The sequence below is a fragment of the Ornithodoros turicata genome, chromosome 9 (genome assembly GCF_037126465.1).
Source record: "Ornithodoros turicata isolate Travis chromosome 9, ASM3712646v1, whole genome shotgun sequence".
In the NCBI taxonomy this organism is placed as follows: domain Eukaryota; kingdom Metazoa; phylum Arthropoda; class Arachnida; order Ixodida; family Argasidae; genus Ornithodoros; species Ornithodoros turicata.
Genome location: NC_088209.1, coordinates 33947490 through 33972551, shown reverse-complemented (window position 1 = coordinate 33972551; position 25062 = coordinate 33947490). Strand labels below are relative to the sequence as shown.

The 25062-nt window shown below is 46.5% G+C and overlaps 1 protein-coding gene and 1 long non-coding RNA gene across 6 annotated transcripts in view; one reads left to right on the top strand and one right to left on the bottom strand.

Moving 5' to 3' along the window:
* Positions 1-19333, bottom strand: part of LOC135368706 (uncharacterized) — a 36488-nt gene extending 17155 nt beyond the window's left edge. Inside the window, exon 1 of the long non-coding RNA XR_010414857.1 lies at positions 18885-19333. This is a non-coding gene — a long non-coding RNA (uncharacterized LOC135368706). The remainder of the gene's footprint in view (positions 1-18884) is intronic.
* Positions 1-25062, top strand: part of LOC135368702 (B-cell scaffold protein with ankyrin repeats-like) — a 40432-nt gene that overhangs the window by 11835 nt on the left and 3535 nt on the right. For 2 of the 5 annotated variants that reach the window (XM_064602156.1, XM_064602153.1), the window contains exons 2-13: positions 15893-16101; positions 17448-17789; positions 19057-19195; positions 19483-19758; positions 20059-20249; positions 20370-20487; positions 21039-21218; positions 21970-22059; positions 22226-22371; positions 23270-23416; positions 23593-23680; positions 24514-24843. In XM_064602156.1, coding sequence (XP_064458226.1) covers positions 15893-16101; positions 17448-17789; positions 19057-19195; positions 19483-19758; positions 20059-20249; positions 20370-20487; positions 21039-21218; positions 21970-22059; positions 22226-22371; positions 23270-23416; positions 23593-23680; positions 24514-24843 — 2256 coding nt within the window. Of the gene's footprint in view, positions 1-2667; positions 2737-12991; positions 13723-15892; positions 16102-17447; positions 17790-19056; positions 19196-19482; positions 19759-20058; positions 20250-20369; positions 20488-21038; positions 21219-21969; positions 22060-22225; positions 22372-23269; positions 23417-23592; positions 23681-24513; positions 24844-25062 lie in introns of those variants that run through there. The other 3 variants (XM_064602155.1, XM_064602157.1, XM_064602154.1) reach the window with 3 other exon arrangements.

Here is a 25062-nt window from a genome sequence, read left to right as displayed (position 1 = left end):
CATTGTCCTTGGTGGTCGTCAACCCGCCATTAGGACTCAAAACCCTTCTGCGCGGTCGGTTTCAGGTTTCGTCGCGTCGCACGTCGCTGCGTGGGACCTCACACCATTCATATTCATGCAGAGGCACTGGGTTTTTCGAAACCACGCTGCTTCCTTACTCTAACCGCGTGGGACAGGGAATACCTGATTAAAATCGCTTCCTCTGGGTGTCATATCTTTGAGAATGAGGCAACACAACAGAGCTCACACAACTCAACGCCGACTCAAAACGCACAAAAATTTACACCAGCACCAGAGGAAGCCTTCAATGGAAAAATCTGTGTGTGGCATTTTAATTGTACAGTGGGAATCAGACTTCAAAAGCTTCGTTGTCAATTTGCTTTTTTTTAATTCTTATATCTCAAGCCTTTATTGGAGGAACGGAATGTTGCATACCCCGTGTTAGCAGTAACAACAAAATTGCAAAACACTGAAGCTTTCCTTTAGTGGTTACGAGCTTTCATGCAGTGGACTGCATTTCGTCAGGTACAAAAACAACAGCATTGTTGTTGTTGTTTTTGTTTTTGTACTTGATGAAATGCAGTCCACTGCGTGAAAGAAAGCTTGTAACCATTAAAGGAAAGCTTCAGTGTTTTACAATTTTGTTGTTACTTCTGCCAAGTGGATCTTGACCCAACCTTCAACATTCTTCAACTGTTTATACCCCGTGTTACCGAAAACCCTCGAAATAACCCAAAGACGGATTTTCTTCCCTTCTTGTTCGAAGGGAAGCATCGTGGAGCATCCAAACGGATGCTCCACGCACGACAGCGTGCGACCTAATCAACTTCAGACTCGTCTCCACAGATCCCCTCGCAGGTCAACCGTTTAGGCTCCACAAGGCGCTTGACGCCTTCGATCGCCTGTCTTTTTTCTCAAAAGGCTAGTTCGCCTCGAGTGGGACTTTTTGTGTCTCTTTCCGTTATATTGTTTTGCCGTGTTCTTCGGAAAAGCCATGCGGAGTTGGTATGTTTCGTGCCGTTTAAAAGGAAACGGAGAGAGGGGACACCGGAAGTTGTCCCCCTTCCTCCCTCCTGAGGGAGCGGGATGGAAAGAGGGGGGGGGGGAGTGGAGAGATAAGGGATCGAGCAGCGTGAACCATGTAACAGGGCCCACGTGGCACGCAGCCGACGGGGATCGTGCCGCTAGTTCGTTCCACGGCTTCCTCGCTTCTGTTTTACTTTGCTGCACTGTTCCGTTTTTATTTTTTGCTGTTTTTGAACTCTGCGAAGACTCCTTTAAAGCCCCGCTCTTTTTTTCCAGGAAAGTCCGTAAAAAAATGCTGGGGCCACCGTGATGAGTGCGTGCCATGTGCATCACGTCAGGGGTTGTTTGGATCGGGCTGTCGTGGTTGTGTCAGAATGAAGCTTAGTACGATATCTCCCCCTCCTGTTTTATTGTACGTTGTAATGAATGATCGCTATATGCAGTTCGCGTACGGCTCAATTTTTAGGTTACGCCGTGCTGACGGCCTCTTAGCGAACAAACGAAAAAAATACTGAAGCAGATATTGTATTGTGATTCGTCATCGTATGTCTGTGTGGCTGTTCTTTTTCCCTCTCTCTCTCTCTTTCATCGTTTTATCGAATAAGCTTGTTAACATGAGATAACTTATCGATCTTCGAGCAAATGCGAGAAATTTGTGCATCTTTACTGCCTTGTTTGATGCACACTGTGACAGAGAATCCTGTACTGCAAGATATTACAAATTATTATTTTTTATGAAGCAAAGGGTTTGTTCACGTTTTCCGAAAAAGCTGAGTAGCAAGAAGAAAAAAAAAATACAAAGGTAGTTCCCGAGCTCGAGACGTAATGCTTCTCCATTTCGGGTGATACGTTCCAAATACTACTTGGCATGCTTGAGGAATAAGCGCGTACATTTTTCCCGACCACGTGCGGCAATACATATGTGCCAAAATGCGCAAGCAGTAATACCGGTATTGTGCAGGGCAGACCACAAGCCATAAGGTTAAACGGAAAGTTAAAAAAAAAAAGGAAGAGTATTCCACACCCACATACAAGAAGCTGAAAGTGTGGCGCACTATCCAAGCAATTCTACGCCCCAATAAAACATACATCCCTTCTCCACACGCGGACACACGCACAAACATAAAAAAAAGATGTCTACAGACAATCTCGCCCTGCTCACGAATGCGAGCACGCATCAATAAAAAAATCGTCAAAATAGTGCCAACACTTCCAGAAACCGTCCATCACCAAAAACAACCAAGGCCCATGCTGGGGCGTCATCCCCTCCTCGGTTTCCTGCATGTATGCTAAAAAGCTGCATCTGGAGCGGAGGACCACACCGACAAAGACGCCCGTACTCAAACTCGGGCTTTGACTGCATTTCCTCTCCCTCTTTCACGTTGGTTTCCTCACTCACCCCTGGAAGAGAGAAGACAGTTCATAAACACCAGCCTTCTTTCGACCCCTGCGCCCGCGTCTTTGACGAAAGCAGTCGGACGATGCTGCCGGGAGGAAGAGGATTTGACTGTTCTCGCTTGGTCGTGCGTCCAAAGCAGACGACTGCCAGGTGAAGTTGTCGTCTGCGAACTCGTGTTCGCTTCGTCTTGTGTTGCCAGCATTGGAACGGTGGATTGATTGTGGAGAACCCGTTGGACATATGCATAATGAGAGAAACTCGAAAGATGTCTTGGTCTCAACTGAAAGAGTGGACTATATGTCGCAAGAAAGGTTAGTCTCCGTCTGCGATAATCTTTCTCTCTCTATCTCATTGTTGCGTTCGTATTGCCCATGTTGCGGAATCCCAATCAGCGTGTTTTCGCCATTGTCTGAATGACAAAACGGTAAATCGTCCAAACAACCCAGGGAAAAGAGGTGTTACGCTGTCAGCTTGTTGAGCAGGAGAGCAATGGAGCAGTCAACGATCGGTACCCGTGGCCCCACATAACCATACTTTTGGCTGCTATTGCTCTTCGCTGTGTAGCACCACGAGAAAAAAATATAACGACAGAATGGAAATCACTTTTGTTGCTCCACGCGCCGCACGAAAGTCTGGATATTACGACAACCGCTTACAGCCCGACAATACCGTGCTTCCTTGCATTTGCTCAATTCTCGAAGCACCAGACGGTCCAGAGGGCTCCGTGTAAAAGCTTTGGCCCATTCTCGGTGCTATTAGTGGAGAGCGTCATGTGCTGTTTTTTTTTTTTTTTTCATTTTTTCTTGTTTTCGCAGCGCGGCCTCACATGCTATACGTATATGCAAAACTATATATATGCTCAGATCATTTTCACACATAAAAAAGGGAAAAGCCTAACTGCTTCCCGATATATTATTCTTCATTGAGTATGTTATTCTTTCGACGTGGACGTGTTTGTACGCGTGGCGATCCACACAAAGAATAGAAACCGCACGAGCGGGGAGCGCACGTCTTAAAGACGTCTTGAGGGCGTCTTCTGGGGAGTTCCTCGTTGACTTCATTTACATATAGATGTCCACCATTCACAGCTATTGTGGCTAGTTGAGGTGTTGTTAGGACTCAAGCCCTAGTCCGATAGTCTCATTGAGGAGATCCTAAACTTAGGATCCCCCCCCCCCCCGCAATATGTCGCATATCCGTCTGTTCCGCCATTGCTTTCGCAGACAGTTTACACCTCGGTACTTCACAGTATGGGCCAGCCTGTCAATATGAAATGTTTTAGATGGACAGATTGGCACGTATGGGCGTTTGAACGCACTATAGACAACATCCTGGTGTTAGTGATTCGTAGGGCCCCGGAATTTTTAGGGGGGGGGGGATATGTTTATTATATATATAAAAAAGGAGGGAGAAGGAATTTTTAGGTATTTGCATATAAGGGCCTATAAACGCCTAAATGCGACATTTTCGGGGTTTCCTACCTTTTTATCGACTCTATTGAATTGTAGCCTTCTTTTAAACCTTTTTAGACGCCATAACAGCCTTCTTCTTCTTTTTTTTCTTTTTTTAGAGGTGTAAGTGCAAGTGCTCCTTTCAGGCTCGTGCTGAGTGTTGCATTTGGCTTTTCGTTTCTGCGTGTTTGCGCCTTTTTTGTTCCTTTTTTGCGTTTGGTCTCCTTCAGTACCTTGGTTCTCCAGAAGGGGCTCACGTACATTTGATCGAAAGATTTAGCCTCTCTGAGACTTTCAAAGTCTTTGAGGTCGGAGAACTAAAGCTATTATTCGATACTGCGTCTTTCCAAGCCGCCTCAGCATTCGTGTACAAGTCGTCAAAGCTTGTATGGTACCGTAGGCTTTAAACGAGCAAGTTTTCCTCGATGAATCCTTCTGATCGAAACACCAACAAAGCAAAAGAGCGTACCAGATTAACACGCTCATCTTTGCATTTTATTGCCCGTGTTTTTGTATTTTGGGGGGCCATAAATGCCTGCCATATTTTCATCGTTTTTAGTGCCTAAGTTTCGGGGCCCTATAGTGATTAGCAACTATATAGGATTAGCGTTAGCGATCAGTGAGGCGGACTCGTGGTATGATACTCGTCAGTAATAGGTTCTGTACCGGGATTTCCGCCGAACATTCTACGTTTCGTCCAGCAGCTTCTTCCGCGCACGCCGCAGCTGTGTTGAACTCCCCCGAGGCTGGCCGCACAGCTGCCGCATTGTACGTCCTTACTTCCGGTCTTTTCTGCTGTACAATAATGTGGTACAAAACACGTATGTGGTTTATATTATGTCTGCTCGCCGCTGCGCACACACACACATTTCATGACGTTACTGCGTTGCCTGCTGCACAGTATATACGCTATACTGCAGGAATTGTACGGATCTTGCACGGTATAGAAAACATACAGTGTGCATAGCTATGAGGCACAGCATCACATATCATCTGCATAATACCGTGGACTATGCGTGTCCCTTAGAGTAAGCGAGCCGAAAGTGACTGTAATCAACGCATATAGTGTCAAAAAAAAAAAAAAAAATCTAAAATTACTCCTTTTTTTTCTTCTTACAATTTAGAACTCCCTATCGCTTCAAAGTTCAAACTAGAGCGTCTTAGTGCCATAACGGGACGAATTCTCACACTTCTTTCAGGAGTATACGTCTCCTTTTTCGGAGAACGCTGGCGCCCGCGAAAGTACAGACCGCCCCATGCACATCCTGAAATGTAGCCGTCTATAATATAGCCGCAATTGCCACCAATAAAGCACGTCCTCCTTCCCCTGTTATTGAGCCGAAGGGGAAGCATTGAGGGGTCCCTTGCCCTCGCGCCCATGTCGCTATACCCTATACAAACAACGCTTCATATGTGGGGGCTATTTGACAAGTGGCCATTGTTCGTGGTCATATGGATCATGTATACGAACGGATACTTCTCAGCCGATGCTCCCAAGACAAACAGCAGTTACTTGAAAGTGCATGTCTAATAGCTAGTCTCGCTGCTGCTTATTTGTGCATCGTGTCAAGTATCGAGTTATTTATTATTCATTACACGCTGCGTGTATATTGTTGTTGCTTAGCTGCATATATGGCACTTAGGCAGTGCGGATAACGGCCAGGTTCTCAATGATTTACTTCATTGCAGTATCACATGAAACCAAAGATCGGCAGCCAACACAGTTCGCTCCGAGATCGAACGATGTCGGCGCGCTGCGGAGAAACGATGAACTACCGTAGTGTGGATAGATTCCTCGCGTCGTCTGCTTTTACACGTTTATTCCGCGTTCATTGCAGTAGGTGGAGCATTGGGGAACCGAAGGGTATCGTACCATCGCGGCACAAGTGATCTTCCGGTGAATATGCACAAGAATTACGGAAAAGAACCATCAACTCCGAACATCGGCCGGCGTGTTATCCACACTAGAAAGGTGACGGTGTCGTCCCCTATAGGTCAATCTCGCAGCGATACAAGGACCGTAACGGTGTATATACTTTCTAACATGCCAGCATTGAGTAGCCGAAAATTCACCGCTCCAAGAGGTATAGAAGACTCTCTGCACTTTGATGAAGCCCAACCATGGGACGTGGTCGACTTTGGGACGTGGACTTTGGTCGAATAGTTCTGGAGTACATATAGTACAAAAGGTGGTGTTCAGCACCTCTGTGACGGCACAATGAGCGCACAACAGAGATGGCGGGCGCTCTCAAGTATTCCTCCCAGATGTGTTGGATGCGCAGAACGGAAGACATGGCTGCGCATGGCTTGGCATGGGAAGACATGGCTGCGCACGCGACTTGCGCGCGTTCGGGTCATGTCCATAGGTTATCGTGTAGATTGCTATATTCGAGTGCCGATCCTTGGCGCGTTAGAGCGTATAGGAGCTGCATTCAAGGAAAGCCACGTCATACGATATTTATGGGGGGATATTTATGGGATCCTGATTAATTATTATGGGGAGATATGTTTATTAAAAAAACAAAGATAAAAAGGGTATGGGGTGCACAGTATATCTGTCCAGTAGATCGTGAAGGTCGCTGTAGCAATATTCGGTGCGACTGAAGAGGTCATTATGAGGATGAAGAGCAACTATAACGCCTCAATTAAGAGATCCCAGATATCGCGTTACCTTCGCTTCAAAAGAATGACAGGTCAGCACGAATTCAGTTAGATGTTGAGTGTCGCCCATGATGCAGATGATTTCTCAAGTTTTGCTAGTGTAACGTCACTGGGATCTGGGAAACATTCAATGTCGTTCACCTCCAGGACCCGAACTTCAAACACGAAAGTAAGACATGATACATAGTGTTGATAAATAAAAGCTCTGCCTTAGCTTTGCTCATTGGATGTCACACTGGTTCGCAACTGGTTGGGAAGGCATTTGCTTCATCAACATTGCAAAGAAGAGGTGTCTTTGCGAAGCCGTTTTCTTTCGTTTTTATGTCAACATTGCTAGCAGTCACACCGGCTGTAATTGAGTTGTTCCGCAGTGAAGCTCTGGTGTCAGAAATCGTACGCTGAAGGAGACTGCTGGACACAGGTTTGTGAACAGGTCAGAGCATCTTATTTAGCGTCGGCGCAACGTACTCGCGTATAAAATCTCCAGTCTGTAAAAGTCAAGACCTCAAACCTTAGTATAGGCTTGTCCCGCACCACTTATGGCTTGTTCATACCCAATGAAAAGTAAATAAATAGTTTGTGGGCGTCGTGTATTGGGCACAATAACAAAGTCGTCTACGTGCAGCAACGAAAGTTGAACCTTCCGAGGACAGCGTCTAGAACGAGGGATAGAGCTCGAAACAGTCAACACGTAAAAGTATATTTGAACCAGCTGTCTTCAACGGAAACGGGCGGTGCCACGCGAGGACTCTTCTAATTACTCAACAAACAGTCGTTATCACTTACACTCAACAAGCATAGAGAGCTGTTAAGAGGTGAAACGGGCGGCTTTACTGAGTTGGGAATTTTATTGCATGCTCAGAAACGGAGACCTTAGGACATGTAGAAGACGGGTAGTATACCGGATGTTAGCTTCCCGGAGCTGTGGTGCTTGTCGGTATCGTGTTTGTTTACAAGTCATAAAAATTATTCGTGCTTGGGGTGCAGGAATGGCTCAGTGGTAATAAAGGGTAACTATACTTGAGCCACAACGGCTTACGTATATCCAGAGAGATACATGTCAGGAAGTTATTTGCCTTATCCACCATCAAACGGAACTTTTTGTTGAAGTTGTGCCAGTGTAGAGTAATGATTAGCGCACTTTTGACCGGTAATCAAGAGATGCGGATTTGGTTCCCGTCGCTGCGTCTTGGCCCAACATTGGCTAGATATCGGCAATGCAGGTTCAATGCTGAACCAGTATATTGCCAATATTGGGTCAACATGTAGCGCTGCTTTGGGGCATTTCTATGTTTGTATGGGCACTTTTAGGCTTGTGTTGCACTTGTCATTCGTGTGTTGCAGCCTCGGAGCAGTTAACTTTCCATCGACCTTATCCGTTTTCTTTTTTCGTGTTAGCGCCTCGAAGCAACTGTGGCCATGAGTGGCGTACAGGTGTAGACAGATGGAGAGAGGACAGCAGGACGGAGTGGGAGAGACAGGGGGGGTTAGTATGCGTCCTGGGCAGACTTCAGGGGGAACTGTGCAGACATTCGTCTGGAACGTTTTCGGAAACCCAAAGAGAACCTCAGAGAGCACAGCCGGCGGTATATGATTCGAACCCACCACCTCCCGGTCTCCAGCACGTTCCCCGAATGAACGAATAACCTGCAAGATCATCCAAACTTCTCGCACGCTGCAAAACAGAACAGCGTCACGCTAATCACGTGCGCCTATTGGGACGGCAACTCAACGTGAAATAATCTTCCCCAGATGCGTTCGGCACACCAGCAGCGCGTCTTCCATCACATGATGCGTGCCGCGATTTCCATCACGTGGGCCACACCTGGTCCGGAGAGGGCCGTACACCTCTCGGCGCAATACTGTGCAAGCAATGAAGACAGGAAGTGACGTCGGAGAAGAAGGAGCATCCGACAGGCATCCTGACTAGATAAATCAAAACGCCTCTGGAAGCAAATCTAAATTTAGCTGGCGAACGCCGAGGCTTCTCAACGCTGAAAACTTGGCTCTGCCTCTGTCATAACAAGGGATAACTGCTCCCTATTACTCATCTTAGGCGACTGCCGTGAAAAGGAGTCCCTCCTCCGCTTGGGTTTAGTTCTGGAAATAGCGTTCCGCACCACGTCGATGGCATTTACTGCACGGCGGGTGCGCGTGGCCGCGCTGTTGTCCTAAGCCGTCCGTGAGAACTTGTTGTCTTAGCTGACATGTATTTCGCTCTGATCCCGTTCATTTTGGGATGCCGATTATACCCGTTTTTACTGCCCTCTTACGGACGATGTTCAGCACCTCTATATCTCCACATGTTTGGGCCGATGTCACCCTAACATCCCCCCTCCACTCTTCGTCAGCTTTCGAACAGAATGATGACGTCAGTGTCTCTAAAGACCGAAGACAGACGCCGAGACAAGGCATACGTCTCTAGACATAGAAGTTTATGCCGTGTTTAGGGACTATGCTCTAACTTCCACTTCGTTTCTTAGAGTGTGTGTCTTAAAGCGTCTGTGCAAACCCTAGAAAAACAGTGCACAGCTAGTATACAGTCGGCAGTCGAACCTCGCCCCTCGTTAGCTCGTAACACACGCAAGCGACTAAGTCCCCAGGTTCACAAACGTCTACACGTTAACAGACCTTATGAAGGCTTTTTTTTTTAAATGAGAACCCTGCACATCTTGCACTATTTGTGGAAAAATTGAGGCTAATTAGACCTTCTAGCTCCCTATAGATTGTAATTACTCCCCATTTAGTTCTCTCACCCTAAAGCTGATTCCCTAGCACGGCATTCGCATAAACTTCGTTGCATTTAAACCCGAAAGGGACAAAAATTATCAAATTTTTCTCTCTCTAAGTATGCGGGATGTACATTCGTGTGCGACATCTTACAAGCTTTTTAGTATCTTCGACGAAAATGTCGCAGCTGAATTTCGCGTTCTGGTCGATTAATTACGTTCCATTTCTCCTCCTCCCTCTTTTACGCGACAAATATTAGAGAACTTTAGTACCGCGTATGGGTTCACACTTCGCATCCGCCGAATTTGGCACCGCGTTTAGCGCGCGCGCGGAGTGTGAATACGCTATTTCCTTGCTTACGCAAGGCGATTGCGACTCTTCATTAAAACTCGATTAAAGCTCTCCAATAACGATGCGCCCTCGCAAGCCGGTCTCACATACACCTGAAACTCTTTCAATGACTTCGTTAACCTTATCACCAATAAGAACATGCGCCCATTACGTAATTACACGTCCTTCCGCTTTCGAGCTACTGCATCCTGAGAAACCCTTTAGCAACGCGAACATAGTAAAATCAATAGGAGCCCGCACATACGACTACACCGCGCAGGCGCACATGGCCATGAATGAAAGCAGTGCCAGCTGAACAAGAAGCAGGGAAGAGGTAACACTCGCAACTTATTTGCATATCTCACCCTTTTGCACTTCACTGCATGTGCTGTGGTACCTGACATCAGTTCTAGGAAATGCCACATTAGTCTGTCTCCTCATGTCTCCAAGAGTGTTGTGTCTTGCTTGTGCTTGTTCAGCTGAACGAGTTCGCTCTTTTCATGAACGTGCGTGTCGCGCGCACAGTGTTCGGCGCGGAGTCTCACATCGCGGTGTCTTGTAAGGGCAGCTCATGCTTTTGTGCTCAATGTGTTCAGTGATGTTGCAGTGTTGAAGAAAACAGGATAGGGAACCGGAACGTTGCATCGAAATTCGGTGAACGCCGTGAAGTTTGTGTACTTTCAACCACTTTTTTTTTTTCGATAAAAATGGGCAGTCGACGCATAACAGCCGCGTTCACTTGTTGGTACTGCGTAGCAACTTCAGGAAAGCACAAAGTCAAAACACGAACATAGGGAAGCCTTGTCCAATCCCTGTGTCCATGTTTTGACTTTGCTCTTTCTTGAACATCGCCTGGCTGGCTCCGTCGACACCGCACGTTGAGATATAGAGAAGGCTTTTGCAAAAAAAATTACTGGGTGCCTAAGGATTGGTCTTTTCCTTCGTACGAAAAATTTGGTTCATATCTATCTTTTGAGCTGCACGAAGCATATGAATGATAGCTGTTCTTTCCCTCTGTGAGTAGTATACATCTACCGCCAGCAGTAAATATTTTTGTAAAAGTCCGTGTTAGCGCCGCGAAGCAACTGTGGCTATGAGCGGGGCACAGTCGTGGACAGATGGAGAGAGGACATAGCAGGAAGGAGTGTGGGACAAGGGGGTTAGTATGCGTCCTGGGCCGACTTCAGGGGCATGTGTACCGATATTCGTCCGGAAAAAGTCTGCGGGAATACCCATGAAAAACCTCAAACAGCACAACCAGTGCGGGGATTCGAACGCGTGTCACCTCGCAGTCGCGGCGTGGAAGGCGATCATCCTAACCACTATGCCGCGGGAGCTAGTGGTAGTAAGTCTACCACCATACATCGGCCTGCTCACAATGCGTTTAGATACTAGTCGCCACCCGGCTACATCAGACGACGTCACATCAAGGTATGGACAGAAGTCAGCACCACCCGCTTGCATTGACCAAGAAAGAAATGATGGACAAGGAAAGAGCATGAAATGAAGGGGTCTTTCATGCATGGACGCCAGCTGGCGGAGGACAGGTAAAGTACGAATGGCGTACGCTTCAATCAAACCCGAGAACGGCGCCTCATATTTGATCTCAAAGCTATCAAATGTACCCAGTCTTCTTGTGGACCGTAATATGTCTGCCGCGCGTATTAAAAGCTCAAGGAACACTACAGAAAACCCGCAAATGTGGCAAGCGTCGTGTTTTTTTTTTAATTCCGTGTCGGCGCCGCGAAGCAACTGTGGCCATGAGCGGCGTACAGATGTAGACAGATGGAGAGAGGACAGCAGGACGGAGTGAGAGAGACAGGGGCGGTTAGTATGCGTCCTGGGCAGACTTCAGGGGGAACTGTGCAGACACTCGTCTGGAAAGTTTTCGGAAACCCAAAGAGAACCTCAGACAGCACAGCCGGTGGTATAGGATGCGAACCCACCACCTCCCAGTCTTGAGCACGACCCTGGCTACCACCAACGGGCGAGACGCCTTGACCCGCTCGGCCATGCCGCTGGTCATCGTGGTTGTGCCTTCTAATTTGCGTACGAGTTCTTGAATGTCGATCTTTCAATATTTCGCTGCTCGACTAACTAAATGCAAAGTTTCTCGTGATGACTGAGAAAACCGTGTTGATAATTGGTGGTGGTGGCGATTCAATTATACTTGCCGTAGTCGGCCCCGCTCATGTGGGATATGTCACGACTATCTCAGGGTGGGATCGTGTGTCCTGGGCCTACTTCACAGGGCAACGGTGCAGACATTCGATAATTCGAATTCGGGCAATTCGGTGTTGATAATTCGAGTCTTCTGAATGCCAGTGCTGGTGTCCAATGCACGCACTCCGTTGTGGCATGTGCAGAAGGGCGAGAGTGCGCTGGCCCTGCCAGTGTCCCATAGACGTAAAATTCACATTTCCCAAAGAACCCGCTGATGACAGCGAGGGCTCCGGCGTCTGCCCCTAATGGACCGCGCTAGTGCCTTCCCGCTAGTGCCTCCGCTCTCCGCCCCACGTTGACAGGCATGCCATGAGGCAAAGGTCAGGCATGAGGAAATGGTCATTCGAGGAGCAATGTTGCCAGACGCGCGGCGAATTGAACACATGACGTCATACTTCTCAAAACTAGAAATTAATTCTGTGCCAAACCAAGAAACAGCATTTTGGAAGAATACAGTGTCTATGTATTCACACGAGCTACACGGCCACGAAATATTTCAATGGAAGAAAAAGCTAAAAACTGTTGACGGGGCGGAAGTTCCGGCACGTCTTCTGTTGGGCATTCACAGCACACAGTGTCTGATTATCGGGAGCGGCGTTGCAGACGACACAACAACCACAAGATATTCCGTTGCTGACGACACCATCAGTACTGCCGTCTCCTACGGAATATCTTGTGGTTGAGCCGCAGGATATACTTATATGTCGGAAGAGCCTGAAAGGACACGGCATTGCATGATGCGGCAGCAGAAAGCTATGACGTGTGGTTCATCTTCCACTGGATTATTCTGAAGAATGTCGCTTGTGCGAATACACGGTACGAGATCTATTCCGCCGTGGTACCTTCGAAGCCATCATAGCAAGGAAAACCAGACACACTCTCGCATCTCTCCACGCATTTCCGATCCAGCACTTTGGTGACCTTTCGGAAGAGACGGCTGAGGAATGTTCGCGTGCGTCATCGCTGTTCCTGTTGACAGTCAAACAGCCGGGCGTTTCTAGGTTGGTTGCTCGTGAGTACACACACACACACACAAGCAAACGGCGCCAGAAAAAACAAACTTCAGCATCTAGCGGAACGAAGAGAGCGTCTGGCACTTTAGCTATGCTGTTGGCGAAGCGCCAGCCTGTCGGGCTGGGGCCCGTATGGCATTCGAGCTCCCAAGAACACTTGCGTCTCTCTTGGGCGCTGCATCAGCACGGTGCCGCGTCGTCTCCGATGCAACGCTTACGAAATTTCACCTGAAAACGTGGCCTGCCAAGGGATCTCCGTGTAGTGTTTATGTTGCTCGACAGAACCTCGTTCTCATTTCCGAAACGCTTCGACATGGACGAAACGTCAAGCACGGGTCGGGTGCCGGGGAGTTGGTCTCTACGCGAGCTGTGGTTTATGGAAGCACACGGGGGATATCAGGACAATCCAGACTGTTCGGCAAGGCTGATGTGAGTGAAGGCTCGTGCTCCAAGGTATTCCTGCAGTGCTGTTGAACGTCCTTCTTGCAGTCCGGCGGTCCCACGGCACATATATATCTGCAGTTCGCGGCCCTTCCTGAATGAACTTGAACCAGAAGGAGAAAAAAAGTTCCGGGTCTCTGACTGGGTGACATCATCTTAAGATATTCGACGGATGTTGGGTTATTCTGGCCTAAGACGCGCCTCGTGTTTCTCCGTAACCCAGTGGTGGTGACAGCTACTTGCGCAATGCTCCTGCACAGGAAGTGTTGCCTTCCGGGAACTGCTCTTGTGGCTAGATAGTCGTCAGTCGGCTTGGCAACTATAACAGCACTGCATATACAGACGTGCACAGCGAATATAGTGGTCACGGCAGCTTGTCGAATGAGTGTGCCACCGGGATTAGCACAGTCGTTCTGCGGTGGGAAGTGAAGTCGATATTTGCTCGAGCGTAAGTTTCACAGTGCTTTTTTCTCGTTACCGCAGCTAGTTGCGTATGTGATTTGGGTAGAGTTGGAAACCAAGCAGGATGGCGTAGGACGGCATGTGTGACACTCGAATATATATATATATATTTTTTTTTTACTGTGCACGAAATGGTTATGTTGGGTGGTAACTTGTAACGGGGGATAGCTGCTCGTATTTGCTGACTTTTGAGACAGCTAATGACCCAGATACTTAATTTGTTGGTCTTTCGTAAAATTGGTCGATCGTACACTGTGGACGTTTAAGTTTTGAGGGCGACGTGTTCGATTCATACGCCTGTTGATACGTCCCATAGCGGACAACAATTTCCCCCGAGATACGTCAGTGTACCTCTGCCGCATATGCGCATTGTGTCAATTTGCGATGGGTTCGACAAGGCGGCTTTTCGGCAGTGGATGCTGGTCAACGAACAATTGATTTTGATTTGAGTTGAACGAATATGATTGATAAAAAAGGAGCATTCGCACTGTGCGATGACAACACCAAGTAAGGAATCATAGGATCAGATGGTTGAACAGGGTTAAAAACTACTATAGAGCATCTTGTAACTATATCAAATGACGGGATATACAGCTCGTATACATCACTACAGTTGCGCCGTCGAAGTATTGGCAGTACAAAATTATGAACAGCACAATCGATAACAAAGATAAATGAAAGAAATATGTATATTACGTCTGGATGCATAGTTTTTACCATGGAAACTCACTACCATGGCAACTGGAACAACAGTACAGCAACAATACGTCCGTTGAACGCCACTGGTGCTTGTCCCTCAAGGAGCAGCGGTGCTGTCAATGTCTCCGTAGCTGTGTCATTAATTTTAGACTGACCTAGTTTGGGAGACGCGACACCCTTCATGCTCTGTGGGATTCCCCATACATTTTTAAAATCATACAGTGCCGCGAAGAATTGTTCGATTTGCGTGTAATATCTCATGCATGTGATTCCTAGTGCGGTAATTTAATTTTTCGGTGTGGATCTTAGAAGATTTACTACAGCGCTCAGAAGATGACTAAAAAGAGTGCGCGCGCGAGAGAGAGAAAAAAATGCCCTTTCAGGTTCGCTTACTTTTGGGACCACTCACACAATAAAGACGCACCAAACGAGAATTCCAATAAAATTAAGCACTAGAAAAATATATATCTAAAATCGATACATCCAACAATATCTCGTCTACGTCGAGCTACTTTGCTCCCACACGATTTCTTGTCAGCTATATAGATAGCCGAGAAGAGTCGCTAATATAAGGCTCGTGTGTGTTATACAGGCGTATGTTACGTCTTGCGGTAGTTGTGGCCGAGCTCTGGCTTTCATCGTCATGGACTCCCTAATACTTCAAACTCAAGCTAAATGCAGGGTTTAACAGTACGACATAACAGGAACATAAGACGTAAGAGGGTCATAACAGAATCCCCCTGCCTGCGTGGTTCGGGAAACAAGGATGGACGGTGTACAAGTACCTCTACCCGACCACTAGCCACGCGGGAGCACAAGAACGGGCCATTTTATGTCCATGATCGCAGTGTTCAGACGTCAGATGTACAAGAGATGTAAAGGTCACGGGTCAACACTCAGCATGTCTTATGCCGTTCAAGCTGTTGGAAATCGCGCAAAGACAAATTAGAAGACACCCACTGGTAGCTGTTCAACTACAAATGCCAATGATTTCTAAGCACACACATACACAAACGAAAGTCATTTTTTTTTTTTCGTGTTTATCAAGTGTTTCAATAAGAAACGTTTCACACATTTTTATCACTAGCCAGTCCATTGATTTGCAACAGACCTCTACTCGAGAAACGTCATCATGACGTTGGTAGACAGACTGAAACCGAAACAAATCGGAAGGGGAGGGCTGGGTTCCACGAAGGGGTACTTGTTTGCTGCCTCCTATTGAAAGCAAAGTAGGACCGTAGGTCGCGTCCTTTTCAGAGACCATCGTAATCCCCTCAAGACCGTGGCTTTCGGGAGCGACCTTGTTCGCCACTAGCTTTGAACGTAGTTCAACTCTACCAAATTGGTGGCGCTGTCGAACACTATCGTCATTTGTTTACAAAGAGGGAGGGGTCTATTTCGGCTCAGCAGGCCGAAGTTCTTCCCGCATACTAACGTTCATCTTTTCCCTGGTCCAGGACAGGACAAACTGAAGATGGGTCCCGGCGCGACATCGCCAGACATCGCGACGGTGTTCTGCGAAGACGCACGCGAGTGGGACGACTACTTGACGGACTGCTTCCGACAGCAACTGGCTCCCAAGGCGCTCAGCATCGTCCACGAGAAACTCGAAGAACTCCCGCTTCCGCTAGCACCGGTCACGGCCAAAAACTTCACTCAAGCAAAGGTCAGTTTGGCGCTGTCGAAAGTCGTGTTGCTGCTGAGCAGAGTTTTGTATGTAATACAGTAAAGCAAGCGCTTGAATCACGCTGATACGTATTGGGTAGCAGGAAATGACCCAATACATTGACGCAAGAAAACCGCAAGGAACTTTTTACAATCTTTCTGAAATGACTCCCTTGCCTCAGGACGCAGTTCCTTGGTAACTGGTACTGGTGGCAAAAAGCCGTGGCGTCCACTAGGGTACGCGCAACACGGGTCGGGAGCTCTTTGCACCCCCCCCCCCCCCGTAATAATGGATCCCTTCCACACCACGCGACACACAACAATATCATACCTAGAATTCCGCGTTTTCGGCATTTATTACTGGGGAGACTCGGCGGGTGTTTTTCGGCATTTCTGAGTTTTGTCAAATCCGGATATTTTCGGCATTTTATGACATTTGCGCCACAAATAGATGCCGACAAATCGGCAGCTGTATTGACTAATGCATGGAGGGCATACAATCGGGTAGTGACATTTTCGGCATGTAGCACCATATGGAAGAGTATAATCCGGAAGTTTTCGGAATATGCCGAGAGAAATATTTTCCAGAGAAATATTCGGCGGGTGTTTCTCGGCAAATGCCGAAAACGCCGAACCTTCATTCATACCACATGCAGAAAACAAGAAGAAAATCATGGGCCGTAGAGGGTCATCGCGCCGCAGAGAAAGAGAGGAAGCGTCCGGTGCGGCGCGCAAGATACCTGACGGAGGTTTCGACCGTGACGCGACGCTTACGCGTACACGTGCGCCGAAGTGCGGTGCGTTTCGTAGCGGCCCGCGCGTTCTAAATTCCCCGCGCGTCCTGCCGCGTTTGCGCCGCCCGATTTGTAGGCACAACGGCTGGTGTGACAACGGCATTGCGCGACATATATTACCGCGCGCGCGCGCGCGCACAACGCGGCATACATGGTGTTGGGATAGGTGTACACTATGTTCACCGCGTTGTTACCCGAGATACGGTAAACGTCCACTCTTATTTGTTCATGCCAGTGCAAAGAATCGACTTGTACATCAATTCCTAATGGCTTTATGCGTAAAGTATCACGCCGTATGGCTCACATTGGCAGTTGCAACGAGTGTCATTTACAGGGATGCAAGACAAACATGTGGCATAGATAGAACAAGTCCTCCACTATACACATGCCATGTTTGGTATAGAAGCCCTCACACACATAGACGTCATAGACGTCATATAGACGTCACACACAGAACGCGAGTTTTTATACTTGACCCCGCAACATCTAGAGAGCATACACTGCAAAGACGGAAACAGAAAACTAACTATGTACATTGTGCTACTCTTGATAGGTTGTGCTGGTGATCATATCGCCGGACTTCTTGGACACCGTCGAGCGTCGCGGACCCGAACTATTTGACCTGGGCCGCTTACTAGAGCCGGGCCACACCATCGCAATGCTGTGTGGGGTTACCCACGACGAAGTCGGCCTCAGCCATCGAGCAGCTTTCCCCTCGTATTCGTCGTGGCCCCTTCTGGTTGCCAAGAACCAGGACAAGGACTTTGTTCTCAGTGTTGTGAGCGAGACGTGTTCACTTTTGAAGAAAGTGGAAGAGGAGCAAGAAGAAGCGAGGAAAAACGCATCGGCCCTAAAGACGCAGCAGTTTAGGCTCTCGCCCAGGAAAGTCCAGGAGGTGTGTGTTAACTCCGCTGGTCTGGGTGATTTATAAATAGGGAGTGACCTTTTGTCAGGTTAAATCCGATTCCGCCCGGTTATTCCCCCCCGAACGGACCTCCGACCAATTCGGGTTAAACCCGATTTCTCCCCGAATTCCAGTCACTTCCACTGAAGACGAACAAAGGTTACCACGTGTAACACATATGCAAGAATGGGTCACTTACGTTCCCAGCAATACACACCCATGTGTGTCAACACTCTCTACGTCTTCGGGGATTACCGCTGGAAGGTCACAATCCCGCAAAAAAAAAAAAAAAGAGAGATTAGGGAAGGACTTAATAGACAAGAGGAGAAACAAAAACACCCAATAACATCCGAAGGCACAATTATTGCCCAATTTCTCCCCGAATTACAGATTTAAAAATAGCGCCCGATTTTTACCGCTCGAATCTGAGAAAGGCATTTAACCCGAAAACGTCACTCCCTATTTATAAACTAGGGTTTCTCGCTCTCGGCGGTTATCATTTTTGAAACCTCCCGAAATGAGGCAAAGAATGAGCGCAAAATCAAATTACAGTGATGCAAGTTTCGAATTGGATTATAAGTTATAACGTCGTGAGATAACAGGATGCTTTCTCTTTGTCACCTATCTGCGGCCCTACCTCGTACTATCTCGGAAAATATAAATCGCTGGAAACGAGAGACCCTGCTCATAACTATGATGGCATGTCCACTAACGACAGTCTTCTTGTGACGCCATGTGTCAAAGGAGTACAGAGTAACAGAGGAGTATAGAGAGTTCCATCCAAAAATATTTCAGATTAAGACGTCTGATGAAAGTGTGTGTCAATTTACCGTGTAGCACGAGAGGTTTTGATGTGTGTACCATAACAGGGCACAGCATTGCCAAGGCAAAGTTTCTCAGCAAACACTCCTGTAGTCGCTCCCTGTGGCGCGGCCAGATGTATCATCTACATGCAACTTCAGCACTTGGTTTACAGTCTCTCGTGAGATAGCAGTCTGCTTGCCGAATGTGAATGTTCAATTGTGTGTCTAGGAACATCTCTTCTGTCAAACAACACCTTGAAGGAAAAAATCATTTCATAATTACCTTTAGAGCTGGTTGCTAATTGCTTGTAGATTGACACGCGGTCATTCCACAGTAGATCGTGACCTGCCGTGGAAGAACATATGATTTTTCCACATAAACTTCTATGAGGAATTCTATTCGTATTTTATGAGCAATAAGAAAGATACAGTTTATGAATGTGTATTCTTTACAGGGAAGCACCAAGATTTTTGTAATGTTGAATCAGGCCGTTCAGCAGAATCAAAAGTTCGAAGTTCTTCTAGAGAGTGGCGGCATAAAAGACATACCAGTAAAGTGGAGAAACCCCTATGTTCTGCAATTTGTTGTTCCAGGTAAGTCAGCTACTACATGTGAAGGCACCACATTTCAGTTTCATCCCAAATTAAAGCCCCATGAAAATTCATTAATTTGTGCTACATTCTTATAAGCAAGACGATCATGAATCTCTAACAGAATACAGATTACTCAGGGCTGTGAAGTAACTGCATTCTGTTGTGCAATGATATTGAGGATGACATTTGCTGAGAAGGAAAAAATTGTTCCAACACCTAGCAGTGACAAGATACCTAATCAGTGCGTCAATGTAGAGTAACAATTTGTACCTTCATTTTCGTTTCAGATTCATTCCTTCAAACCTCAAAGATTATCAACGTCCACGTCCGTTGCGATGGCAGCTTGTTGGGAGTTCGGCAGCTGAAATGCGAATCCAAACTGTCGGAGTTACACAACTTGCTTCAGACAGCGGTGTCCCCGTATGAAATGCTCTGCCTCACCACTGGGCTGGCAACCCTGCACGAGGTGGATATCGCTCTCACCAAGAGCTTCCAATCAAACATTCCCAGTGAAGGATTCGCCTTCCTCAAACCTCAGCAGCTACTCTCAGAAAGGAAAAGAAGTAAGTTTTGTTACAGTATGACATCCTGCGCGAAAGTGCTAGTCGACACATCCTACTATGTGCTACCAGGCTTTCGTCTTTGCTTCATAATCACATCACAGATCTGACGGTTGAGAAAGAAAGTCTGGAACAGTATAATTTCAGAATAAGATGCTGTCTTGTGAAAGCTTGAGCACACTGAATGCACTTTTACATGTCAAATTTTTGTTTCTCATATCTTCTGTGGTGACAGATTAGTCAACCCTGCAAAGCCTTGTTCAACTTAGCATAGACATTCACTGCCCATTTGAAAATTCGCAGGTGAGGAACTCCTACCAACACTTTTGCATTTTGCTGCGTACTACGGTCTGCAAGAACTCGCGTCAACCTTGCTTCAGTGTCCTGGTGCTCTCCACTGCTGTTTCTTGCTTAATTGCAAAGGGCAGACACCAGCAGCACTAGCAACTGGAGCAGGGCACCGCGACATTGCAAGTATGCTCAACGATTTTCAGGTAAGCAGAGATTGTTCACAGCGACACATCATGCAGTACCTATAGATGCTAACTTTGTTCTTACACTCAAATTTGCAACTTTCAAATGTTGCTGACATGGATATATTTGGAAAAATGCAGAAGGTAGCAAGTGCAACATCAACAGACAAGCTGACAAGTCAGGACAATGGAACACTCAGGACATCTAGCAAACCAAAGGGTACCTCTCCAAAACCTACTCCTGCTAGCATTCACTATGGTAAGAACTTAGTTTCAACATTATCTGTGTGCTGTAACAGCAAGCATCAAAACATACTGACGCATCAGAGGAGGATGTCCTAAAAGGACTAACTTTGCTGTTCCATTCGAGAAAAGGCTCTTTTCATTTCATTTTTTCACCATCTGTCCAATACTTATCCACGTGGCTTATCATGCACTTATCCTATCAGTGGCTGAAAATTCAAAGAGATGTAGCAAGGCCACAACATGGTGTTTAATGATTTGGCTCCAGTGATGTCATTGACTTTGGGGCTGTGCTGAAAATTGTCTACAATTTAACATATCTGGGCAATTCTATAAAAAAAAAAGCAATGTTTTTAAAAATCGAATGTACCGCTTGTACCTTGTGTGCTACAGCACATACCACATATTCTGCACCACCTCCGTCATGTAACACCCTCTCTGGGCCTTTGACAAATGACCAAATAATAAAAATAAATAAATAAATAACGATTAAAATCTTAATGGACAAAGCAATCTCTTTAGTCATTGGTAAACTTGTCATGTGTTCCTATCCATGTCTCGCCACAGCAAATGATGGGATGGCCAACTACGACACCCCAAACATTCCTCGAGCTGCACCGATTTCCAATCCGTCGTACGGCATGACAGACACACTGAAAAATATCGAACCATCGCCAGAAGATCAGATGGGAGGCACAGAAGATGAATATCTCATCATGATGCCTTTCTGCACCCCACCGCAACAAGGTAGGATTGGTTCGACGTATACGTATCCACGTTCGGAACTTAGATAAATGAAATGCAAATTTCATTTACAACTTACTTGCCCGCAGAATCTCTGTTATACAGCACAACTTGAACACTTCTCACAATACAGAAAAATAAACTCTCACTGTCTGCTCTCTGTAGACTCATATAGGTGGTCTATGTTGAAGACAGTTGAACTATTTTGTTAACAGCAGCAGGAATAATTGCCTAAATTGTATCGTAATTTGTTAACTGAATCGCCGAACCCTTGAGAAATGATCCACCGATTACTGTTGTGCTAAACCAGATATTTATTTCGTAGGAGCCAAAAATTATAGGCTACATATTTTCATCAACTTACCCCATCTTGCGGATAAGTCGAGGACATAAAAAAATTGATGCTGGGTTTCAAGTTTGTCTTTTGTTTGCGCCAGCCAAAACGGGTCAGCCACGAGTAATGCACATGGAAACACAGGGCAGTGACACAGCATCATAAGAACGAGGCCATATTTAATTAGCCGAAGAGCAGAAGTGAGCATATTAGGAGTCAATGCTCGCAACAGTTACAGATGGGACAAAAAAAGGGCCCTCTTACCTCAAAACCCCAAGCGCAAAAAAAACCATACTGTCCTCAACTTGCCCCTATCTTCAAGTACCCCCACTTTACTCTATATCAGAGTTGAGTCAATCGTAAGAACGTTCCTGGTGTCATATTGCACAGAAGCAAACTTGTTCCTCAATTTGGTTCCAGAAGGAACGGACACTGCAAATAAGCTACAGTCCCCTGCAACTTGTCCTGCAAATCCTCCGAGCAGCACCCCTTTAGAAGACAAGATGCAAGGTCAGTAATCCGTCCCATTACTCTTCAAGGATTCTAGTAGTAAGGCTTGACTATAAATTGATGTTGCAGAATCGAAACAATTCGTAAACATGTTCATACTAACACATAGCTTCAACATATCGTGTTGGATTTGAAACTGTTTTTGATGCAATGTCTGTCATTGCAGATATTCTCAACATGGAGTTTTCCAACACTCAGGAAGATTTAATTAAAATTATTGAAATGTACAAGAAGGGTGTTCCGTTTTCTCAAGTGGAGCAGATGTTTGATGTGTGGAAGAAGAACTTCGAAGCCTCCAAAACAGCGGAAGAGGTATTTACTGTGTAGCTGGCAACTCACATTGCCAAATTTTGTGCCTATAATAAAAATATAAATCGTGCTCCGTCCATCAAATTTTTATGATGCGAGGATCAAGTCGCACTGAAAGCAGCAAGCTGGTGGTCTATGACCATGGACTATGATAGTGGGCTATGATAGTGTGACTAGAGTGTGTGCCAGGGAGCTTCACAGCATTTTCACTTCAGGGGTGTGGTGGGAAGATCTGCAAAGGTGGGGGACACCCATATTTGGCAGTTTTTTGGCAGGTATTTTGGGGGGGATGTTGTAGAATCCTTTTTTTTGGGGGGGGGGGGAGGGAGAGGGGGTTAGGGCAGTGTTTTTCAAACTGCAGGTCATGACCCCCAAATGAGTCATGGGCCTTTTTCTGGGGGTCATGGAGGGTCCAAGCAGACATGCGATGTGCCTGGAGCCACCACACAGACCAGCATACTGATTTGCTTGTATCAAGAAAGCAAATACACCCTTCTCATTAGAATACACGATTAAATCAATACTTGTTAAAAAAAAAACATTAATAAGCATTTTTGGTAGCTCTCTCCATGGTTAATGTCTTTTAAAATGACAATGGAGACGTATGTGCGTAGTTGAAAAAAGTAAATTTTCGGAAGGCTTATAAAGGTGGGGGGTCAGTCATGGTAGGTTTGGAACTACTCGAAGGGGTCACGTACTACAAAAAGTTTGAGAGACACTGGGTTAGGGGGATGCTGGGGAAATTCCTGCGTGCGTGCCATAGTGCGTCTGGCAGCGAGAGAGATAATCGTGATGTCGACATGAAACATTAAAATGCCACTGAAGCTCGCATTTCTGCTAACACCCAGGTTGTGTACCTTACATTAACCTAGCTTAATGTAGCTCTACACGGCTGTTACAGTGCGAACCTGCACGGGAGAAGCACAGACAGAAAGGAAGCTCTGGAAAACAGTTTTTCAACTTCAGCGACATTCGTCATATGCTGACCGGAAAAAGTCCACGCCGTGGCAGTAATGCCAGCATGTCCGGAAAGACGTCCGTTCACTTGGTGCGTGCACCATTCTTGATTTTCTTGTACGCTCTAGAAATGCATTCCATTTGAGTTCTCAGGCGGTACGATGGTTTGTCCTTACCCTAAATGGAAGCGACGCACGTCATGTTTAGTAGTAAATGCAGCTGGTGAAGAATTTTGTTAACTTTCTTCACATTTTTCTCATCTTTCAGGTGAACGAGGATAGCTCTGACGGCGACGCTTTCAGACGTGTCAGTACCCTAAGCGCGGCATCTACGTCAAGCAGCGGTAGTAACGCAAGTATGTGTGCATTTTTATGTATTAAATTTGCACGTACTAATTACCCTTTCATTAAACAAAATGCCATAATGAAACACATGGCATCCAAAGGCCAAGATCCACATAAGTCATAGATGCTGAACACATCAGAGAACGCAACATGAACATATTTTACGATACAAATGCTACTCAGTGCAAAAATGTTAACCTGTTGAGTACTGTTAAAAGATTTTAGCATGACTGTGTTTACACTAATGCTGCACAAACCTACAGCATCCTTATATAATGCTGCTGTAACGTGTCCCTTGTGCCTTTAAGGTATAATTAGGGTTCTTCGTTTTCGGGTTTTATGATTTTAGGGGGAATCGGGTGCTATTTACACATGAGAATTCGGGGAGAAATCCGGTGCTACGATCTCTGTTTGATATGTCATCGGGGAATTTTCGGGTGAAACGAAAGGCCTATAAAACAAGCCACTGGTGTGGCACTGGGACGAGAAACAAGAATCTTTATATTTCCTCCCGGCACTGGGCAGTGAATGACCGCAGTATTCAAACACTTACCCGAGCCCCACAAAGGCTCGTCTTTGACCCCTGCAGGAGGGGATCATAAAAGGAGGACAAATAGGTTGTCACAAATAACTCTCTTTGCTGATATTATGGTTCACTTTTCCGACGGTTTACCTAGAACGACAAGCTGAAGGACCGCAAGGATTTCGGGTATAGATATCAGGCTTTTCCCCGAATTCTTGAAAACTTGTTCGGGGGAGAACGAGCGTGAAAAATTGGGTTTAACCTGAAAACGAAGAACCCTGGATATAATAAATGAATAATTCCCCTCTCTCATTCACAAAGGCTCATCGTCGAGTGACCGTCTCAGCACCATGAGTTCCATAAGCGCCTACGACAGCGGAACACATTCAGATGTGTGTGATGACACGGGTAGAGCTCCCGTGCCCCCACCTAGACCCCCGAGGTTCCCGGGGGCAAAACAGAACGACCCTCGGACACATCAGTACTACAAGTTCCCCCCAGTAGAAGAGACTGGCCTCGTAGCAGTCCACAAGACAGATGATGGCACCAACCAAACTCACACCAAGAGCAAACTAGGGAAACCCAACAGCAACAATGCAGATTACCTAGTGGCTGATATGCAGTCACTCATGAGGAGTTTGAAACAAACAAGTAAGTTTGTTGGTATGGCTTATTTTGCGAAATACTGAAGGCAGGCAGGCCTGACTGTAATAATTAGTCAAGCAACACCAGCTGTAACGGGTAGAGGATAGATAGATAGATAGATAATTCGGGTTTATTGGCGCAAAAGCTACCAAGGCTGTAAGTAACGGGTAGAGGTGAGCATGAAGATGATTCATAGCATCCGCGTCCGCACGGTTATCCCCGCCT